Below are 23,648 nucleotides of genomic sequence, written 5' to 3'. Positions count from 1 at the left end.
TGACAACCAGGAGTGATGGTGTGGGGTGACACTTGAAGGAAGAAGTAAGCAAGGTTGGGTTTAACGTCCCCTCGACTTCGAGGTCATTAGAGACGGGGCACACGCTCGGATTGTGGCAAGGGTGCCCTTTCAAAGGAACCAACTCGTCATTTATCTGGAGTGATTTAGGGAAATATGGAAAACCGAAATCTGTATCGCCGGACGCGGGTTTGAACTGTCGCTCTCTCGAATGCGAGTTCACTGCGCCACCTCTCTTGGCGGGGTGACACTTCATTTCATAGCAGGACGCCTTTAGTTGTCATCCCCGTGACCTTACAGCACAGCAGTACGTCGTCGATATTCTACGCCTTGTTTTATTGTCCTTCGTGGCAAGCCATCCTGGGCTTACATTTCAGTAAGAAAATGTGCACCTCCGAAGAACGAGAGTTTCTACTGCTTGTCTTCATGCTTGCCACATCACACTTTGGCGAGCACGGTCGCCAGATCTCTTCAGCTGGGGATTTTTACCATGTAACGCGTCAGTTGGATAGAATTTGGCACGATAGCCTTGAGGAGGTCACTCAAAAACTTTGTCGATCGAAGCCAAGCCGAATAGCTGCTAGCATAAGGGCCAGAGGTAGACTAACGCGTTATTGACTTGCTTAATTTGTGAAGCGCTTGCTCTTGCAGAGGGGTTCCCAACAAAATTTTCTCGATGGCCCCCTCATCGAGCATGATTGGTACCTTGTCATATCACAGTATCAAGTACCTAAAAAAGTCAAATTAAGAGCCTTTTTATACGTTTTCTATTTTTGATACTTAGAAAAAACATTGACACATTCATTATTGAAAAAAATATTGAGCTTAAAACTTTTTCAATTTAGCCATCATTGTTATGTTAAATTTTTGATTATTGCTCAAAATCTTTGTCTTCAAATCTGGTGTTTAATATAGCAAACTCCTTAAAAGATATTGGCCGATTGTGGTCTGAAATGCGAGTTTCTGTGTAAAGTGACTGTCAGTTGTCAGCTGCAAAGAGGCAGCGCGCGGAGTCTAAGGCATACAGCAGAACTATTTGCCTCTATCTAATTCTAGTATTTCGCTAGAGTGTGCTAGTGTCAGTTGGCTCTAGGAAGACGCTAGACGCAGAAGATAGCGTTCGCTAAAGCTCTGCTCATGCAGGAAGAGGCGAAAACAAAAAATCTTATCATACGAAATATATTTAATATATTTTTTTTTATTCTGATAGCATCTTGCGGACGCCTCTGGCATAGCTCGCGGACCCCCGGGGGTACGCGGACCACCTGTTGGCAACCACTTCTCTAGAATACATCATCGAAATTTTTCTGAAATTGTACTCATTTGTTTGTCTGTACATGTAGATCACGCCGGCCGGAGTGGCCGTGCGGTTCTAGGCGCTACAGTCTGGAACCGAGCGATCGTTACGGTCGCAGGTTCGAATCCTACCTCGGGCATGGATGTGTGTGATGTCCTTAGGTTAGTTAGGTTTAATTAGTTCTAAGTTCTAGGCGACTGATGACCTTAGAAGTTAAGTCGCATAGTGCTCAGAGCCATGTAGATCACCTCTACCAGTTTCAGTCCCATTAAGATAATTCCTTCATGATGCGACGATTTTTTTTGTCTTAGAGTGTATATTGGTTGACTTATCTAAGAACGGACGCGTTCCGAAATTTTAACAGTAGACCACACCGTAGTGCAGAACACACATCTTCCACCGTCTGCCACTGCATTGGTTGAGCATTTTCGTGACGCTTTTCCGCATACTAAATGAATCTGTACGAAACGTGCGGCTCTTCTTTGGATCTTCTCTACTTCCTCTGTCAATCATATCTGGTACGGATCCCATGCTGACGAGTAGTATTCAGTTACTGGTTGAATCAGTATTTTGTAAACTACTTCCTTTGTTGATGGACTACATTTCCTGAGGATTTTTCCAATGAATCTGTCTCGCACCTGCGATATCCGCGCTTAATTTTATGTGGTCGCTCCACTCCGTACGCATACTTCTAGGTATTTTATGGAGGTAACTGCTTCCAGTAATTCTTCTGGTTTCGTGTAATCATCAGTAATGGGTCTTTCTGTATGTCTATTTGTAATACGTTTCATTTGTTTATACTGCGGGTTAGTCAGCACTTCTCTGCAGCCCTCCTGCATTTGGCTACTATTTTTCAGGGTTGCGACTTGACTGTATACAGCAGCGTCATCAGCAAAATGTCTCATGGAACTCCTAACATTATCTACTACGTGATTTACATACACTGTGAAAAATAAGGGTCCTGTTGTGACATTATTGTTCATATTCTTTAAAAAAAATTGTAAATATTTTAATGAAACTGTTAAAGCAGAAGTAGAGACATCTTGTTTGAAGCGAAATCGATACTGAAACTCTTTGATAAGATTAAAATGAATGTACATATTAAGAAAAAGGGTGTAGTAATTACTCTTAAAATATTGTAAAGATATCTATTTGTTATAATTATTAAACGTAAAAAGGTGCTATAATGTAATTATGTATGTAATAGTTACTGGCACTCACTTAGGGCTGTATGATATATGTGTAGTATAAAAGATGGATTAGTTCCGTCAGGAACGGAAAGCTGTGTAAGCGTATGAATAGGTGGGAGCGGAAACGTTTGGCGCGCTTTGGCGGGCGTAAACAGTCGGTGGCCAGTGATCTTAGAGGCAGCACGTACAGCGACAGCATAGTATGGAGTGCGCCGTATTGTTACATCTTGCCTCGGTTGGAAACTGCAGTTTATCACGGCCTGGTATGCGTAGAAAAACGGGCTGTTGATTGTAAGATGGACCATCGTTATTAAGAGGAAATAAGTCCGACATGGATAACTGCTCTTGGCCGTTCTGATATTAATGCAGTTGTTGCCACCAACGCCAACGTCGCTGATCACAGCTTACAGGGTACGACATTTTAGATATGTATTATAGTGTGTGCCAGGAAGTTGAAATGTGCTTTAAGAATAATAACCATCATCCAAATTAACAATTGTGTCCACCTGGTAATTTATCCCGCTCATAAACCAAGCAGGATCCTAACCTGGTAAATGAAAATTCCGAGTGACCTGTATTTAGCCAAGACTGTGAAATCTTTAATATATTGTTGGCAAATCAGTGATTAATCAGTGAAATAATTGATGGAAAGAATAACTGAGAATTTCATAATTAACATTGCTATTATTTTCTGTGTTAAGAATGATTATGTAAGGTTATGCCAGATTTAGAGACCACATTAGATAAATTGTTTGCTGCTTTCACATTACGTATTAATGAAAGGAAATACTAAGCTGATGATTAATGGTGATAAATAGTAATGTTAAACAGTTTATAGTGAATCAATGAACTGTTGAGTACCAAATATGTTGATGTAGAAACCCCCCCACCCCTGTCCAAATTTACTTTTGCTTTCATGAAATCAGTCTGTTTGCTTAAGCAGTTGGGTGCTGTAGTTTTGTTTCGAGTGGTTAAACTTTTCTGGTATTGCTGAACCATCTTTCATCTAAATCTAAAGTGAAGTCTGTTAGGTAAGTAGGGAGTTGCAATCTTTTCTGCTGTCCTACTCAGCTTTATTACGTGTGCCTAATTAGACTGGCGAATAATAGTGTACCACCAATCACATATATTGTTATCCATGCAGAATAGTAGTGTAACTACTGTTATTTGCCATACCTCTGAACTAATGACTTATTTGAAGAAACGAGTTAAAGTCTGATGCTTATTCCTTAGGTTAACACACACGATTATTAAACTTGTTTTTGTGGTTTTGCTGTCCGGATAGGTAACTGTATTTATGTTTGTTACATTGCTTATTATTATTATTATTATTAACAGTATAGTATAAGAATATTACAGTTGGCTTTGCATGACAGTATGTTTTGTAAACCAATTCAGAGAATACAAAATACACGCAGGTATTACATCTGGTTCTACATATCAGGACAGTAAATAACACACAAGTCAAAAGGAGGAATATTATACTGTAACACTCCCTCGGGGCACACCCGAAGTTACTTTTACTTCTGAAGGCTAGCTTCCGTTCAGAATGACACCCTGTGTTCTGTTTGCTAGAAATTCATTGATCCAATCACACAGTTGGTCTGATAATCCGCACGCTCGTATTTTGTTCATTAGGCGGCAGTGCGAAACTGAATTGAACGCCTTCCGGAAGTCAAGGAACACGGCATCTGTCTGGGTGCCGATATCTACTGCTTTCTTGCTCTCTTGGGTGATCAGAGGGAGCTGGGTTCCACACGATAGTTGCTTTTGGAACCCATGACGGTTCCTACAGAGGAGACTTTCGGTCTCTAGATACATCGTAATACGCCAGCATAAAATTCTACAACGGACCTGTGCTAGGAATACAGGCATTTTGTGCGTCTGTTTGGCGCCCCGTCTTGAAAATGAGAATAACTTTTGCTTTTTTTCCAAACATTCGGAACATTTTGCTCCTCTAGAGGCCTACGGTATTCTGCTGCTAGAACAATGGTAAGCTCAGGTCCAGTAGCGTTTTCTCTGCTGAGCCATTTCAGTTGCTGTTTTATTCCTTGGTCACTTGTTTCGATATGAGTCACTTTGTCATTCGTGCGACTACTTAAAGGAGGAACTACAGTGTGATCTTCCTCTGAAATAGTTTTGGAAAGAGACATTTACCATTTCGGCCTTTTTTTGTGTCGTCCTCTGTTTCTGTGCCTATATGTTCACATAGTGTCTGGACAGATGGCTTCGATCCGCTTACTGATTTAAAGTAAGTCCAAAACTTTTCAGGATTTTCGGTCAAGTCGATGGACGGAATTTTGTTTTCGAATCCGTTGAACGCTTCATGCAAAGCCCTCCTTACGCTAATTTTGGCTTCGCTTGGTTTCTGTTTGCCTGAGAGGTTTTGGTTACGTTTAAATTTTCGGTGAAGCTCTCTTTGCTTTCGTAACAGCTTTCTAACACCATTGTCGAACTACGGTTGATGTTTTCTATCCCTCATAATTCTCGTCGGCACACACTTGTCTAAAGGGTATCGTACGATGCTCTTGAACTTTTGCCACTGATGCTCAACATTGTCAGTGCCGGAGATGAAATTTTCGTGTTCATCTGCCAAGTAATCAGAAATCTGTCTCTCGTCGTTCTTGCTAAACAGAAAGACCTTCCTATCTTTCCTTGCATTCCTATTTACAGCCCTATTCAGTGATGTAGTAACGGTCTTATGATCACTGACCCCTGTTCTATGATGAGTCGAGAAGTTCGGGCCTGTTTGTCACCAGCAGGTCAAGATATTACCTTCACGAGTCAGTTCTCTGATTAATTGCTCAAGGTAGTTTTCAAATAAAGGTCTCAGAACAAATTCATACGATACATGGTGAAATGTCCACCTAAAATTATAACATGACCGTGAAATTTACGCGAAATACTTTCCAAGTTTCCTCTCAGATGTTCCGCAACTACTGCTGCTGAGGCAGGTTGTCTATAAAAGCATCCAACGGCGATGTTTAATCCATCTTTAACATTTGCATTTACCCGAATTACTTAGAATTATGAACCTGTACTAATCTCTGCTGGGTATAATAGTATTTTTACTGCTGTAAACCCAGTTCCATCACTGTCCGAAAGAACAGGTACCATCTTCATATAGCTAAGGCTTACCAGCCAATGATCTTCTTCAGTGCGGATGCACTCACATTGCCTGAACTCTTACGGGAATCGGTAGATTGACTGCCGCGAGTAATGAGTATAGTGGGCAGGGGCACTACAAATGTGATGTCTGGACAGTAATTTGGAAATGTGAGTCTCACGGGGAGCTTGCCAGTGATAAGGCCCTGCCGTCGCACTATCCTATGTGTTAGTGGCTCAGTCGGATAGAGAGTCTGCAATGTAAGCAGGAGATCCCGGGTTCGAGTCCCAGGTGGGGCACACATTTTCAACTGACCTCGTTGATATTTATCAACACCTGTAAGCAGCTAATGAACTGGATTTCATAGTAATTTCATTCAAAATGCGTCTTGTCGGGCTTGCAGAGGGATTTCTCTATTCTAAAACATCCACATGTACCCTCCACATGTATTCCAATACCCTGTAGCCGCTTCCTGCGTGTAGTGGACGTCAGACCTATTAAAGTGGATCCTACGTTTCTCCAGCCGATATCAGAGGTCGACAAATTTGCAACTGCATCGCAGAATCGTCTGAGCTTGGAGTTGAGACCTCCCACTCTGCTCCAGATCAGAGGACCACCATCGGTTCTGGAAGCGATGCAGCAAAACGGTAGGTCCAACCCATGGGTGAGGCTGCCTGTGTTCACCAAATCTGCCAGCCACCTCTAGGAATCGAGGAAGGCCCTTGAACCCATTCGGCCTGGGCGATTCGTGCAGACATGAGCAGTGATGTTGCACCCAGGTTCATCCAGTGCACTCAATCACTGTCGGCAGTGACTCGTCCACATCTAGGTCGAGACTCCCCCCCCCCCTCCCTCCCCCCTCCCCCCACCCCCCCCAGCAGGCAAACAGAATGGGCACTGGCCTTATTTTCCGAACTTTCCGCTATTTTCCTGAGACACTCCATCACCTGCTTAACATTGGAGCTCCCAGTGACATGCTGTCTCACGCTCTGGACTATCTAAGACCTAACAGGTAAATCAGCCATATGCAAAAGGCGAGGCGTCCCATACTGACTCAGATGTACCTTCAGCAGTCGGCAGAACCTCAAACCTGTTTTTGAAGTGTAAGGATTCAGTCGTGCTGCCAGTATCCACTGCTCAGAGATTCGTGAATCCCCTACTATTCACCAATCCCCACTGGGGAAGTGTCAACCAGCAGGGACCTGCGAATCGGAAGATACAGCGGGATCAGGTACCCGGGCGGCAAGAGGCTTCATAGGTGCCAAAGCATTCGCCTCAGAGGCCCCATGGCCAACGTAGTACAGGGCGGAAGCCTGAAGCCCGTCGACTGTGGCCGACACAACTTCCAGCTGTTTACGAACAGTGGGGATTTCCCCCTGCATCCATACAGAACAGGTGCGGTTGTTATCGATTTTTGGTCAAGTTTCTCCTTTTTTGTCCATATCAGAGTTAATGTGACACTAACCCAAGAAGTCACTGGATGCAATCTAAGTTCTGCTGTTATGCTACCTCTAGTCTGCACTACTGGAAAATTCGCCTCACACAAAGATACGCACTAAAATTTACTCAAGTTTTTATACTTGCTAACATTTGTTTTTACTCCTGCCCTATAATATGGGTCTGGGTCCGCGACTGCTCTGATACCTGTCGGACATACACTATGCGATGGATGAATGCCCTTTGGTTGTCCTCGGCGTTCGACTCCAAACTGAGCTAGTGATTACTGGTCTCAGTGTCAGGCGGCTCTTGTATCCAGTTGGTGGACTGAGTGTCTTGTCTGGCTGATGCATTGCAATAGTGATGTAATAATGTGTACATGTTAGTATGGTATACACAATAAACAAATAGCGTATTCCTGAGATCTCAATTTTAATACTTATTGCGTTAAGCTAATAAATAACAAGTATTGGTAGTTTTCCACCTAGACTGGGAGTAATGTATCACCATTGCTTGTGTATTGTGTGTTGTGTATTAAACCGGGGACCTAGAAACGATGGAGAGACTTCACCCCACCGTAGCCCTCAGTGGCTCACAACCCCACAGCAGTCCACCTACCCCACCGTCGACCCACACCGAACTCAGGGTTATTTTGCAGTTCGGCCACCAGTGGACCCCTCACCCAGGAATGTGTCATACCAGACGAGTGTGCCCCAAATGTTTCCGCGATACAGTAATTATGGTTTATGCGTACATGGAGACAGTGTTTGTGCAGCAATCGCCGACATAGTGAAACTGAGGCGGAATAAGTGGAACCAGTCCACATTCGCCGAGGTAGATGGGAAACCGCCTTAAAAACCATCCACCGGCTGGCCGGCACACCGGACCTCGACACTAATCCGTCGGGCGGATTCGTGCCGGGGATCGGCACGCCTGTCCACTCGGGAAGCAGCGCGTTACACTGCGCGGCTAGGCGGGGGCGGGCTGTCACCACTTCTAACTTTGCTTCCTTTCTCAGATAACAGAGCTACTTCACACTGTCGTCAGTGTGCGTCGTCTGCTTCTCTCTAAACTGAGCCATATACACTCTATGTGTGAAAGGAACAAGGCATGCTACTAAAGAGCTGTTCTGTCTGCATTCCTTAACAACCCTTCATCTATTGCGTTTTAGGTATCTTCTTGTGAGCGGTGTTCAAATGAACCGAGTAAAATAAGATAACGGAAAAATGTGCAAGTTTTATAATGGAGATGTCAGAATAGACACGGAGCAGAGGATGAAAGCATCACCTTTCATCTGCAGTGTTAGACTGTAGTGGTGCGAACTGAAACTTCTGTATTGTAACTCACAACGTTCTGAAATGGCAGTGAGCAGTAACAGCCATTGCATTATCTGTTCACAAAGGTTGGTAAAACCAGAAGCACATGAACCGTCAGGAAGAAGACGTCGAATGTCTGACGAGTGTTATGCAGGAATTTCAGAGGTAAAGATATCGTTAACAAATACTACACTCTCGTACATAAAATAATTGTGTTTCTAAGGAGTTGACAGATATGTTTCAATAGGTAGATATGTTTCAAACTTACCTTATATGGTGCACCCCGGAAGAAATTCCAAGGACTCCAGCAACATTCCCTACTATAATCTTACTGCACTGGCTATTGTAAAATGGTGCGTTCAGTGGCGTAGATCTAGCAGTCATTCATTCTTGACCTTGGAGTATGGCCCCATGCTCCAGCAAGGTAACACCTGTACTCATGTAGCTGCCACATCGTGAGGTTTTACTTCACTCTAGAAACACCATATAAGGCTCACACCACTTAGTTCTCCCTGTCCGACAGAACATGCATGGGATGAAACTAAACGTGACTGCTGGAATCTTTGCGAATTGTTTGCAATGTATCATGCTGCATGTGACATATTGTCAAAGGATATTATGAGATTTATGTACAAGTCCTTACTGGATGTTACACTGTTCTGTCTATGAAGTTGAAAGGCTTCAGATTGTCGACGCAGATTGCAAGAACTATTGTGATCTAGTAAGCACCTCATGTTTACAATGTGTAAACTGTATGCTTACGGATTGCAAGAGGGTGCTTCAGGATCCAGAGGAAACAAGCCCGGACCATACGGGGAACAAGCTTCGCCTACTTCCTGCAGTGCAGGCACCGTAACCTTTGCTACAGCTTCCTCAATAGTCCTACTCAGGCACGGAGGGAAAGATCACCTAGATGTTGTTTGAAAGCGAAACTAAAATAGTCTTACGACTTGACATAATTAATAAAGATCCTAAGTGCAGCTATTATGTACACTTATCGGAAAGAAAGGGAACAGTACAAAAAGTGAAGTACAAAACAATAATATGGTAGATAGCAATAGCTATATCACTCAGTACTGTCAGCTAGAAATGGATGGCTGCAGCCGAAAGCAAATGACCACTATCCGAAGCCTTCCGACTTTTACCGACTTCTACTGATTCAGAACAAGGGAGCCGACTGGCCAACTTGAAGTCAATATACAGTGCCAGGGCTAATTCCTTCGGAGGGGAACATTCATTGGAGAGCGCGCATGCTCTTTCAAGTGGCAGTGAGTGAATGGGTCATGTTGTGAGTGAAGGAAGGAAGAATTTTGAAGAACAGCGTTGTGTTGAACATTGGTGATTATTAAAAGTGAAATAAATGTAAATAGCTAAGCAGTGGAAACTGGATGAGAAGAAAAATTTCGCGACTGCTACGGTCGCAGGTTCGAATCCTGCCTCGGGCATGGATGTGTGTGATGTCCTTAGGTTAGTTAGGTTTACGTAGTTCCAAGTTCTAGGGGACTGATGACCACAGGTGTTAAGTCCCATAGTGCTCAGAGCCATTGGAACCATTTTTTAGAAGAACAATTTCAGTTAGAGAACTGAGAGGAAAAGATGGCAATACGGAGTTATTGAGGAAGTTGTAGTCGGGTTTAAAGTGTATCATGTGGTAAGGTTAATAACTGTATGTGAAAGACAGGGAACAGTAATTGTCCTATACAATGTTTCATCCAAATTTTAGCAAGATTTTTCGGAATCGCACTAATTATAGTGATAACGGTATTGGAAAAGTAGCGATTAGAGCGATATAGAACTGTAACTTGTTAAGATTAGAATTTGTATTTAATAAGCAGTGACTATTGCATAAATCATCAATGTATATTGTTAGATACAAACTGTGTGCATACCCTTATGTACTGAGACGCGGTGAACAATAAGAAAACTTAACGAACTTTCAGCGGCTGTACGCGCTGTAACTGTTCATTTCCACTTCATAATACTTATGTATTTTTTTGACATGCTATTTTTGGAAATAACCACTTTGGATATCTGGATGATTTGAAAATGGGTGATAAAGTAAATAAAAGTGAAATTTGCAACTTTGATTGGTTTTTTGGTGTACAGAATAAAAAAACTTAACTAAGGACATGGAGTTGGTACTAGTGACTCAGCCACATTTCTTAACTTTCACTAGATTACCTGTATGTTAGTTCTTCACTAACAACCAAATAAATTCCGATTGCCTTTAATTATATTTCCGGTTGTTAATAACCAAAGAAATATGGCAAGATGAGGTGGCGGCTTACAGGCTACACCATGAACCTTCCTCATTCATCCTAGTTCCCATTCCATTTAAAATGATTCTTTTGGTGTAACTATTTTGTGTGCACATGTTCTACATGTCACTGGCATGGTAATAAATAAAAAAACGACGTTCAGTGTTTTGTTCACAACACGTACAGTTTATTAATTTGTTACATGAATTAGTAAATAATCTAATTACAAAAAGTAATTACAGTTACGTAGTATTTTAAAGTTTAAGCCTTTTGTACACTCTAGATACATCTTTAAAGATACATAATACAGAAATATTTGTATTTGTTGAAATATCACAATAAAATATTTCAGAATACTTAAACCTTATACTCTATGTCCAATGATTTTCTGTATGTAAGTGTTAGACACTAAACCTCGTGCTTAAAACAAAGAAAAGTGTGTGCTTCAGTGCTTTGGGTGTGATAACGGGAAAAATGACTTCTGTACTCTTACATACAGTCGCAAAATGTCGAGTGAGTGCGACCTAAAAAATATGCCTAATTGTTCACCATTTGGAACTATAGGTAAATGACTGGGACAATACCGCCAGAAATACGATTTTCATACTTTTTAATGAATATTGTACTTTCATAGAAGTTTATATGTCTTAAGTAATAGTACAATAATTGCTTGGTATCAGAGTCGTTCCGAACGTCCGGTCATTCAGCTATTCACCTTTGTATCCTCTTACAGACATCGCACTGCTTACAAATTACGAAGGCTGTTCGGAAAGTAAGGAACGATCGATCGCCAAATGGAAACTACAGTGAAAATCCGAAAATCCAATAACGCTTTTGCAGATGTGTTGGGCAGTGTCTCTAGTATGCCCGTAGACAGTGTCACATCGCTCTTTTCCGTTATGAGCGCACTGTGAGCGCATAAAGATGGCTAAAAAATAGTGTCTCCCGCCAACTACGGGTGCCTGCCGAGAGATTTCGCCTGATTTCATGCAACCCCACAAACATAGCTGTCGTGCGTTTCCTACTTCATGACAGTTCCCGGCCGTACACTGCAGAGGCAATGACGACGCTACTGCAGCGTTTTCGATGTGAAGTATTTCATCACCCACTGCACAGTCTGGACTTGGCTCCCTATGATTTTTATCTCTGTTCAAATGAACCACTGGTTACGAAGGCAAAATTGTGGCACAAACAATCAGTTGCAGTCAAAAGTTGAAAATTGTAGGAAAGCACAGGAGGCTCCTTTCTATGGCGATGGTAATGTGAAGTTGGTTTAACGTTCCGCAGATGTCTAAGTCGTACTGGCGACTGTGTAGAGAAGCAGCTGGAAGGCGTAGCTAACTGGTGTAAAGAAAGCAGTTTTGATTTTGACTGTGGTTTGCATTTCGCGACCGATAGTTTCTTATATTCGAATTGCCCTAGAATTTTCTCCCGGAGTTTCTCGGAGTGATGTGACCTAACAAAATTTTGTAGGTGTGAGGAGCTCCTCCACAACACACGAGAGTTTTAAAATTGCCGATGGTGATCGCAGTGACATGTTGTGCTCCAAATTGGCACAGGAGAGATGCTGAGAAGTTAAGTATCGCTCTATATTTTATGTAAGGAAGTTTACCGACATAAATTATTCTGATCTTAGCGCCTTTCTCGTACTGTGGAACTCCAAAATCGAAGCTCGAGAGAGTGTGGTGACAGGAGTCCCACGGGGATACGGTATTGGGTTCCGCCGACAGCGGTGGTGGAATGCTGGTGGGAGAGTTTGAACATCATGGGAAGGAGGTCGGTGTGCACAAGGTTTCGAGCACTGAAGCGGTGGTTAACTATAAGGAGTCGAGTCCAACCAGCCCTGCAGCCCCACGCCCAGAGAGACGTGGTGGGCGATCACAGCGCCGAGTAGGCGGCGACTGCGGCGACGCCGAGCAGCGGCAGCACGAGGGGCGTCGCGACGCCGGCGCCGTTGCAGAGGTCGCCCGTGCAGGTAGAGCACTCCTCCTCGCGGATGTAGGCGCCGGACGGCGAAGGCGGGCACGGGTCCTCGGGCTTCACCCACGCACAGGAGCGCACCGTCTGGAGGTCGCCGTTGTTCACTGCCAACACCAAACACACATTGTTGGCCGAGGGATCTTTCACAAGAGTGACGTGTGGCAGCAGAGGATCAAAAAGGTAAAAGACCTAGTAATAAAACTTGTATAACAGAGGAGAAATCTCGTTTATTACCAAATGGTTAAGGCTATACCTCCAATGTTCAACAAAAGGTTGGAATAAAATGACATACACGATATTAGAGGTCTCACTGACCTACGCACTTCTTGCATTTTCCAGTTAGAACTCACACACTGGACGGTGTTTTCTATTGGCATGCTTTGAGACCATTTCCCAGGCATGTACCGAGCGAGGTGGAGCAGTGGTTAGCTCACTGGACTCGCATTTGGGAGGACGACGCTTCAAACCCGCGCCTGGCCATCCTGTTTTAGGTTTTCCGTGATTTCCCTAAGTCGCTTAGGTAAATGCCGGGATGGTGCCTTCGATAGGGCATGGCCGACTTCCTTCCCCACCCTTAACTAATCCGATGGAACCGATGACCTCGCTGTTTGGTCCTCTGCCCCAAATCAACCAACCAACCAACAAACCATTCATGTAAACATACTGCTGCCGCAGCGGCACACCGCGAGCAGTCCGGTGTCAACAACAGCTGCATTCGGTTTGTGTTCAGCACTGTAGTACACTACTACCCATTACAATTGCTACACCAAGATGAAATGCAGATGATAAACGGGTATTCATTGGACAAATATCTTATACTAGAACTGACATGTGATTACATTTCCACAAAATTTGGGTACATAGATCCTGAGAAATCAGTACCCAGAACAGCCACCTCTGGCCGTAATAACGACCTTGATACGCCTGGGCATTGAGTCAAACAGAGCTTGGGTGGCCTGTACAGGTACAGCTGCCCATGCAGGATCGACACGATAGCACAGTTCATCAAGAGTAGTGACTGGCGTATTGTGACGAGCCAGTAGCTCGGTCACCATTGACCAGACGTTTTCAATTGGTGAGAGATCTGGAGAATGTGCAGGCCAGGGCAGCAGTCGAACATTTTCCGTATCCTGAAAGGCCCGTACAGGACCTGCAACAAGCGGTCGTGCATTATCCTGCTGAAATGTAGGGTTTAGCAGGGATCGAATGATGGGTAGAGCCACGGGTCACAGCACATCTGAAATGTAACGTCCACTGTTCAAAGTGCCGTCAATGCGATCAATAGGTGACCGAGACGTGTAACCAATGGCAACCCATACCATCACGCCGGGTGATACGCCAGCATGGCGATGACGAATACACGCTTCCAATGTGCTTACACAGCGATGTCGCCAATCACGGATGCGACCATCATGATGCTGTAAACAGAACCTGGATTCATCCGAAAAAATGACGTTTTGCCATTCGTGCACCCAGGTTCGTCGTTGAGTACACCATCGCAGGCGCTCCTGTCTGTGTTGCAGCGTCAAGGGTAACCGCAGCCATGGTCTCCGAGCTGATAGCCCATGCTGCTGCAAACGTCGTCGAACTGTTCGTGCAGATGGTTGTTGTTTTGCAAACGTCCCTATCTGCTGACTCAGGGATCGAGACGTGGCTGCACGATTCGTTACAGCCATGCGGATAAGATGCCTGTCTTCTCGACTGCTAGTGATACGACGCCGTTGGGATCCAGGACTGCGTTCCATATTACCCTCCTGAACCCACTGATTCCATATTCTGTTAACAGTCATTGGATCTCGACCAACGCGAGCAGCAATGTCGCGATACGATAAACCGCAATCGCGATAGGCTACAATTCGACCTTTATCAAAGTCGGAAACGTGATGGTACGCATTTCTCCTCCTTAGACGTGGCATCACAACAACGTTTCACCAGGCAACACCGGTCAATTGCTGTTTGCGTATGAGAAATCGGTTGGAATTTCCTCATGTCAGCTCGTTGTAGGTGTCGCCACCGGCGCCAACCTTGTGTGAATGCTCTGGAAAGCTAATCATTTGCCTATCACAGCATCTTCTTCGTGTCGGTTAAATATCTCGTCTGTGGCACGTTATCTTCGTAGTGTAGCAATTTTAATGGCCAGTAGTGTAATTTGCCACGTTGGGGCATACAACAGTTTGATAAAGTCATATACAGCAAGATGCTGCCGATCGGTTACATGTCACTCAAAGTGGTGTGTCTAAGGTGTGGAGAAAATACGGAGAGACGGGAGATGTGAACGACAAATCTTGCAGTGGTCGTCCTCGTATAACACCAATGCAGGGTCGTTTCCTCTAACTGTCGATTCGCAGGCGCCCAACATCGATTGCCAAACGTACTGGAAATGACTTCTCCCAAGCAACAGGGATTTGTATCTCAGACCACACAGTGCGTAGAAGGTTGCATCAAGATGGTCTTCATTCCAGGAGACCAGTCAGAGGTTTTGCACTGAACCAATAGAACCGATGCAATCGCGCATCAACATCGGACCATTGCAGAATGGAGTAATGTCTTGCTCGCTGACGAGACCAGAATTGGTTTCAGGCCGAAATTTTGACGTGTCAGTGTTTGGAGAAACGCTAAACAACACCAGGAAGCCGATACGTTCAGGACGTCTATCCGTTTGCAGGTGGAAGTGTTATGTTCTGGGCTGCAATAATGATGGGACGGCGGACCCCTCTAATTCCCACCTACGGCACTTTGACTGCAATTGAGCATGTGAAGGACCTGTTGGCCATTGCACAGCGTCCGAATCCACCTGTCAATCTGCAGGACCTCACTGAAGTCGCCACTGAGGAGTGGGACTTCATACCCCAAGGTAAACTTAATGTTCTCATCCAGAGCATGCCTCGCAGAGTGGAAGAACTCATCCGAGTGTGTGGAGGACATACTCACTACTAAAGACAGATTATCGTCATCAGGAGATAAAGATTTTCACTGTGGGTTTTCTTTTTCTTTTTTTTGTTTTTTGTTTGAAGCTGTAATGCTTTGTTTGGTGATGATTTTTTTGTAACTTCCCAAAATCTTTCTTGTTTTCAGAAGGAATTATGTTTATTTTTTAATAATGCATTGTCATACCTCAATGCAATGAGTGTGCAATAAGATGTCAATGTAGTAAACTATGTGATATTCCAAACTTTTGCTGAGGTGTATATATTGGATTCTTATTTCTCCTGACCCGATGTAGACCGATTGTCGACCGACGTCGTCCATCGTGAGTGCCTACATTGGCCCCAGTTAACGCCCCACTAAAAAGCAGTTGCAGTTGTGTTGTGGAGGTACCATGAGTGACTGAATATGATTTTTCTGTGTCGTCTTCTGCTGAAGAACAGCATTCTCCTTAATAAGAGGATAACAAAAGTGTACGAGTGCAGCAGTGTAATGAAAAAAGATCTAGAAGGGAACTTTCTGAAACTTTCCGACCTTTACTAAATTACTCAGATAAATTCAAAAGCTACCACCGTATGGCTACAGAAGCGTTTAATCGCAGTTTTGAACGCAAAAGAAAGATATACTAGGCCAGTAACTTCATGGTATGTAAGAGAGCAGAAGAAAAACTTGTATCACAAGTGAACAAAATTAACTTCGTGCAGTAACTTTTTCATACTCATGTCGGGTATTACCAATAAAGAACTGTTAACGAGCAATTATGTAAGAGCTGCACATAGTCAATATTCGCCGTCGTTATGTTCCTTCGGGTTGAGATATCGGACTGGAAACATACATGTTTGGTCCGTCAACTCGTCGCTCGCTAATCGGGAGTCATCAGTTGTCGTATCATGCTTCTGTTTCCATTGTAGGCACTCATATTGTAGTCTTGATGTTTGTTTTCATTCCAATGTCGTGCGATGGTCGCCCAGCATCGGTTCGAGAGGGTTACAGACACAGTGCAGATGTAGCCTAAAACAGTCACCCGGTCACCAAATACTGCAGGCATGTGACGATTTAAAAAAGGAAGCAATGTCCTTATACTAAACTGTGAGAGGCGAGGGCGGCGTGTAGGGTCTGGGTATAAGCAAATGGATCCATTAGGTAGTATCTGTGGAGATTAGGGTACGTGTTGGATTGGATGTTGAGAGACAAAAGGAGGGAGATTGAGGTGTGCACACGGTCGGATTATGAAGAGGAAAACGATAGAGAAAGATGGAGAGTGAAGGGGGAAAGAGGAACCCTGGTGTGGGACAGCTTAGCTGATAGAATTTCACTGTCTGGAAGAAGAAGTCGATTGGAGTCTGGAGTGCGTGTAGTTGCATTTTATCCCTGCTATCTTCAGACTTTTAAAGAGTGGGTTCCAATCAACGTTGTCAAAAGGCTTCCCTGAATCTACTTGTGATATAAATGTAGCTCTTAGCATTATTCTTTGTGTTCCTACATTTCTCTGGAACACAAAATGATTTTCCCAGAGATCTGCTTTTAACAGTTTCTCATGCTTCCATAAATAATTTCTGTCACTACTTTGCAATCATGACTTATTAAACGGATGCTTCTCTTGGAATCAAAATTGTGGTGCTCTTCTCGAAGTGTCCGCAGCTCATGGTCGTCCGGTAGCGTTCTCGCTTCCCGCGCCCGGGTTCCCGGGTTCGATTCCCGGTGGGGTCAGGGATTTTCTCTGCCTCGTGATGACTGGGTGTTGTGTGATGTCCATAGGTTAGTTAGGTTTAAGTAGTTCTAAGTTCCAGGGGACTGATGACCATAGCTGTTAAGTCCCATAGTGCTCAGAGCCATTTCCATTTCTTCTCGAAGTCTGCAGGTTTTTCAACTTTCTCCTATGTCTCGCGGAGGAAGGTGGCCAAAGCTCTCCGGAGAACCGTTGCATCTATCAGTAACGCGCAGCTCTTGTTGCCTTTTGGCGCTGATGGAGACCGACACAGGGGCCTCGCCTCAGTGCTTGCTTTCCTTTGTCGGCGGACAGGGCTGGGCGATCTCAGGCTCTTGTAACTTGAGGCCGAAACCCGAGGTTCGGCAACCATTTTCGTCAAGTCTCGGGGAACACTACACCACTGGCGTGTGCGAGCACGCGTCATTGAAGCGAGCGTCTAGTCTTTCTCATCAGGATTTCAAAACGACAGGATGTCGGAGGAGCAACGGGTCAGCTGGCCCGGCAGAAATGCCTTCAAGCGCTGCCGTATTTGGCGGAGTCACTAGTGGATCAGTTAAAGATAGCACTACCGTCTAACATACGAGTATACATTCGCGACACTCCTGCTGTGAAAAGTGTTACCGCCTGACAATTGGAACGACACTAATGTCCCTAGCGGCGAGAAACTCAACCGTGAGATGAATGTTTGTTTTTAATTATTTTCTACTTAATTAACGAAATAGTTATATTTTTGCGTTCCGAGCATTAGTAAATGATTAGAAGACATGAATGATCGTGAAGTAAATATTAAAACCGAGGAGTTTCTCTGATTCAGTGACTGTAATCACAGCTTACTCGTCTGAAAGCAAGGAAATAAAAACAAATATTTCAGGCATAAGAAGTATGTTTCTTTTGTTGTCCGTTCTTATTTTGGTAGGCACATTCCTTGACACGTAACAATTTTGCATGGAGCTCAGTGATTCACATTCCTCACCTGAGGATGACACGGCGGTCGGATGGTCCCGATGGGCCACTCGTGGCCTGAAGACGGAGTGCTTGTGCTTCAGTGATTCACATAATCTTACACTGCACTCGACTTTTTAATTCCACGAATATTTTTGTACATGTAATTACTTATGCTTCGAAAGCGGATGTGTTGCAGATTCTTGACGTTTATACACTCCTGGAAATTGAAATAAGAACATCGTGAATTCATTGTCCCAGGAAGGGGAAACTTCATTGACACATTCCTGGGGTCAGATACATCACATGATCACACTGACAGAACCACAGGCACATAGACACAGGCAACAGAGCATGCACAATGTCGGCACTAGTACAGTGTATATCCACCTTTCGCAGCAATGCAGGCTGCTATTCTCCCATGGAGACGATCGTAGAGATGCTGGATGTAGTCCTGTGGAACGGCTTGCCATGCCATTTCCACCTGGCGCCTCAGTTGGACCAGCGTTCGTGCTGGACGTGCAGACCGCGTGAGACGACGCTACATCCAGTCCCAAACATGCTCAATGGGGGACAGATCCGGAGATCTTGCTGGCCAGGGTAGTTGACTTACACCTTCTAGAGCACGTTGGGTGGCACGGGATACATGCGGACGTGCATTGTCCTGTTGGAACAGCAAGTTCCCTTGCCGGTCTAGGAATGGTAGAACGATGGGTTCGATGACGGTTTGGATGTACCGTGCACTATTCAGTGTCCCCTCGACGATTACCAGTGGTGTACGGCCAGTGTAGGAGATCGCTCCCCACACCATGATGCCGGGTGTTGGCCCTGTGTGCCTCGGTCGTATGCAGTCCTGATTGTGGCGCTCACCTGCACGGCGCCGAACACGCATACGACCATCATTGGCACCAAGGCAGAAGCGACTCTCATCGCCGAAGACAACACGTCTCCATTCGTCCCTCCATTCACGCCTGTCGCGACACCACTGGAGGAGGGCTGCACGATGTTGGGGCGTGAGCGGAAGACGGCCTAACGGTGTGCGGGACCGTAGCCCAGCTTCATGGAGACGGTTGCGAATGGTCCTCGCCGATACCCCAGGAGCAACAGTGTCCCTAATTTGCTGGGAAGTGGCGGTGCGGTCCCCTACGGCACTGCGTAGGATCCTACGGTCTTGGCGTGCATCCGTGCGTCGCTGCGGTCCGGTCCCAGGTCGACGGGCACGTGCACCTTCCGCCGACCACTGGCAACAACATCGATGTACTGTGGAGACCTCACGCCCCACGTGTTGAGCAATTCGGCGGTACGTCCACCCGGCCTCCCGCATGCCCACTATACGCCCTCGCTCAAAGTCCGTCAACTGCACATACGGTTCACGTCCACGCTGTCGCGGCATGCTACCAGTGTTAAAGACTGCGATGGAGCTCCGTATGCCACGGCAAACTGGCTGACACTGACGGCGGCGGTGCACAAATGCTGCGCAGCTAGTGCCATTCGACGGCCAACACCGCGGTTCCTGGTGTGTCCGCTGTGCCGTGCGTGTGATCATTGCTTGTACAGCCCTCTCGCAGAGTCCGGAGCAAGTATGGTGGATCTGACACACCGGTGTCAATGTGTTCTTTATTCCATTTCCAGGAGTGTAGTTCAGATGTATCAACCATTGTGGAATCGGTTTCTTCTGTGTTCGGAAATAGTTTTATTGCCTTTGACATTTTAATATTACACCTGTGTAGCTTTCCCTTCAGCCACACTTGTGGTGGCTTATTTGGCACCTTAAATAATGTAGGTATTCCCATTCCATACAAGTTATCTAAGTTTCATGTACACTGATTTGACTGGAAGTGCAGTGAAGAAAACTTCACGTTGTTGTTAGGTGCACGACTCTCTCTGCAAAAGTCAGGTCTTTAGCTGTTTACTAGACTTTTTTTTTGTTTTTTAAAGAAAACGACATTCTTCGTTTAGTATCTGTAGGTTACAAGAAACTCGTGAATAAACTGTCCTTTAAAGTACCGTTTCGAATCTCCCAGGGTTTTTAGGAAACTGAAGGAAGGTAAATGAGGTGTTATTCTACAGTCAGTTTCGACTTTATGGCACTACATACGCTCCCTCATTGTAAGAGCTATGTTACGAATCAGTATAAGCCATATTAGTCACACTCGTCCAGTATCATATTCAGAAGTTTAGCTTTCTGTCCGCTTGGACCGCTGCTGTCGCGATGTATAGCAAAAATGAGCAGGAGTGTCGTGACGGTATACAGGGTATGTTACACTTTGGTATTACTGCCTATAAACAATTGACTGCCGGAATTCGGCCAACCAGCTGGAATAGGTTGCTAGCAGGCTGGGGACACGATTATCTCGCTTTAAATTGAGAACTTTTGTTGTTTGATTCGGTTGCAATCAGTACATTAGAATACTGTCTCCCGGAAACATACTCCGGTTTATCAAGATAAAGGTTGACTGCTAGGCAGACAAGTCAGCTGTTTCCTGAAACATAACTGTAAAAAAAAAAATTAGAAGCACCCCAACAGAAAGGGGACATCGCTTTGATACCGTGTAAGCACGGCTCCAGCAATTGCAATGGCCTCAGTTCGTCCAAGAGCTTCTTTCAGGTATGCCATAACCATACGAGGCCAGTCTTTGATGGTTAGAACTCATTTCTTTTCCATCATCAGTCTTCTGACTAGTCTAATGCGGCCCACACGAATCCCTCTCCTGTGTCAATCTCTTCATCTCAACGTAGTACTTACGCGCTACGTCCTGAATTATTTATTGGATGTTTTCCGAACTCTGTCTTACCCTACAGTTTTTACCCTCTTCAGTTCCATCTCGTACCATTAAGGTTATTCCCTGTTTCTTAACAGATGTTCTGTTATCCTAGCCCTCCTTTTTGGCAGTGTTTCCCATATGTTCCCTTATTCGCCGCTTATGCGGAGAACCTCCTCAGTCCCTATCTGACCAACCCACCTAATTTTCAACATTCTTCTGTAAAACCACATTTGAAACTCTTCGATTCCCTTGTGCTCCGATTTTCCACTGTCAATGACTCACTACTATACGGTTCTGTACTCCAAACGTACATTCTCAGAAATTTCTCCTTCAAATTAAGGCCGATGTTTAGTACTAGTAGAATTCTTTTGGCCAGGAATACCCCTTCCGTCCTCCTTGCTTCGTTCGTCATGGGATATTTTGCTTCCTTAACTTCGTCTACTTTGGAACCATCTATTGTGATGTTAAGTTTATCGCTGTTGTAATTCTGCAACATCTCATTACTTTTTCCTCTTTCTGGATTACTCTCAGTCCATATTACGTACTGTTCATTCCATTAAAAACTCTTCTTCAGTTTCAATAAGGATAGCAATGTCATCAGCGAATCTTATCATTAATAATTTTCACCATGAATTTTAATCCCAATCTTGAAACTGTCTTTTGTTTACATCATCTCTTCTTAGGTGCTCAGGTTGAACAGTAGGGACGAAACACTGCATCCCTGTCTTACACTCTTTTAATCCAAGCACTTAGTTCACGGTCTTCCCTCTTGGTTCTTGTACATACTATATATCACCCGTTTTTTCATGTAGGTTACTCTTGTTTCTCTTAGTATACCGAACATGTTGAACTACTTCACATCGTCGAACGCTTTTTCTAGATCGCTCTGGTATCTATATCTTTCCTAAAGCCAAACTGATTGTCATTTAACAGAGCCACACTTTTCTTTTCCTTTCTTCTGCATATTATTATTGTCAGCAGCTTGCATCCAAAAGATATTAACCTGATTGTGGGACAGTTTTCACATCTGTCTGCCATTGCTAGCTTCGAAATTGTATGGACGCAATTATTCCGAAAGTGTGATGTTATCCCTCCAGTCTCATAGAACTTGAATAATCGTTTGGTTGCCATTTCATCCAATGATTGTAGGAATTCCGAAGGAATTTATCTATCCCTTCTGCTACGTTTTACGTCAAGTATTCCAGAGGTCTTTTAAATTCTGGCTGTAATACTGGATACTCTATGTATTCCTTATCGACTCCCGTTTCTTTTACCAACCCACTCGACAATTCCTCCTCCTCACAGAGGCCTCCAGCGTACTCTTTCCTCTGCGTTTAAAAGTCGAATTTCCTCTGCATTCTTAATGTTACCACTCTTCCTTTTGAATTCACCAAAGATTGTTTAGACTTTTCTACATGTTGAGTCAGTCCTTCCGACGATCATTTCTTTTTCGATATCTTCACATTTTTCCCGCAGTCATTTCGCCTTTCTCGCTCTGCACTTCCTATTTATTTCATTTCTAAGTGATTTGTGTTGCTTTATTCCTGTCTTTCTCTGAACGTTTTTGTACTTCTTCCTTTCGTCACTCAGCTGAAGTATTCGTTCTGTTCCCAAGGTTTCTTTGGTGTTACCTTCCTTGTACCTACGTCCCATGAGGATCCCACAGAGGCACCAATTCGTGGGGACGTTGATTGCTATGTATAAACCACTATTCCAAATAGACTGAGACGTTTCATATGGAATTAAGAATGGATGATTTAGCAGACCATAGGATGTTGGATAGGGTGCCCAGTTGTTCGTTCAACAAAGTTTGTGTGAAGGCCTATGAATGTGGCTATTATCATCTTGGAAAACAGGAGTGTTAAGAGCATCCTCGAGTTTTGGAATAAATGTCATGTTCACATTAAGATGACCGAATAGGGTCAGGTCATGGTACTGAAAACACAATTACCACAAAATCATTTCCGAAATAAACCACGCTCTCCACACGCTAAGGGTAAAATGCCTCCTCACTGGGCACCTTGCATCTTGGGATCGCGGGCGCTGATGACTGCGCAGTTGAGCGCCGCACAAAGTAAACATCATCATAATCATCATCATCTTCGGACCAGACTATTTGCCTTCTGTCAGCCGGTTCTTCTATCGTTCGATCCATTGAAGATGTGCATCAGCATGTGCCACTGCGACTATGGACGGAGTCACGAATGATGGCGGTCGAATTTACTCTTGTTCTGTGCAACTATGTCATGAATACACCCACAGCCAATAAGTGGTCAGTACTGTTCCGAGTGCTCTGTTGTGAATGTTAAAACACGGTTTATTATAGAAAAAGGAGAATAGTTCTAAAAGAAGCAATCAAATGAATGTGAATGCCGTAGCCAATACGAGTATTAAGCGTGATCGAAGTGAGTTACTTAGTCAATATTCTTGCGAGTTGTCATCGCTGATGGTGGTAGTAAGCGACAAATTCTATATAAGCAAGCGAGAAAAATGTAGAAAATTAAGTGGACCGGTAAGGAAAGGTATGAGGAAGTTCTCTGGAGAATGGGTGAGTAAAAGAATACATGGAAAACACTGACAAGAAGATGGGACAGGATGGTAGGACATCCGTCAAGACATCAGGGAATACCTTCCACGGTACTAGAGATGACTGCAGAGGATAAAATCTGTAGAGGAAGACAGGTATTGGAATACATCCAGCAA

At 44.3% G+C, this 23,648-nt stretch overlaps 1 protein-coding gene across 1 annotated transcript in view; it reads right to left on the bottom strand.

The window, feature by feature from the left end:
- Positions 1-10,787: 10,787 nt before the first annotated feature.
- Positions 10,788-23,648, bottom strand: part of LOC124777245 — a 128,099-nt gene continuing 115,238 nt past the window's right edge. The window contains exon 3 of the mRNA XM_047252572.1: positions 10,788-12,706. Within this exon, the coding sequence (XP_047108528.1) occupies positions 12,501-12,706 (206 nt within the window). The 3' untranslated portion in view covers positions 10,788-12,500. The remainder of the gene's footprint in view (positions 12,707-23,648) is intronic.

The sequence above is a fragment of the Schistocerca piceifrons genome, chromosome 2 (genome assembly GCF_021461385.2).
Source record: "Schistocerca piceifrons isolate TAMUIC-IGC-003096 chromosome 2, iqSchPice1.1, whole genome shotgun sequence".
NCBI lineage: Eukaryota > Metazoa > Arthropoda > Insecta > Orthoptera > Acrididae > Schistocerca > Schistocerca piceifrons.
This window is presented reverse-complemented; position numbering and strand designations above follow the sequence as displayed.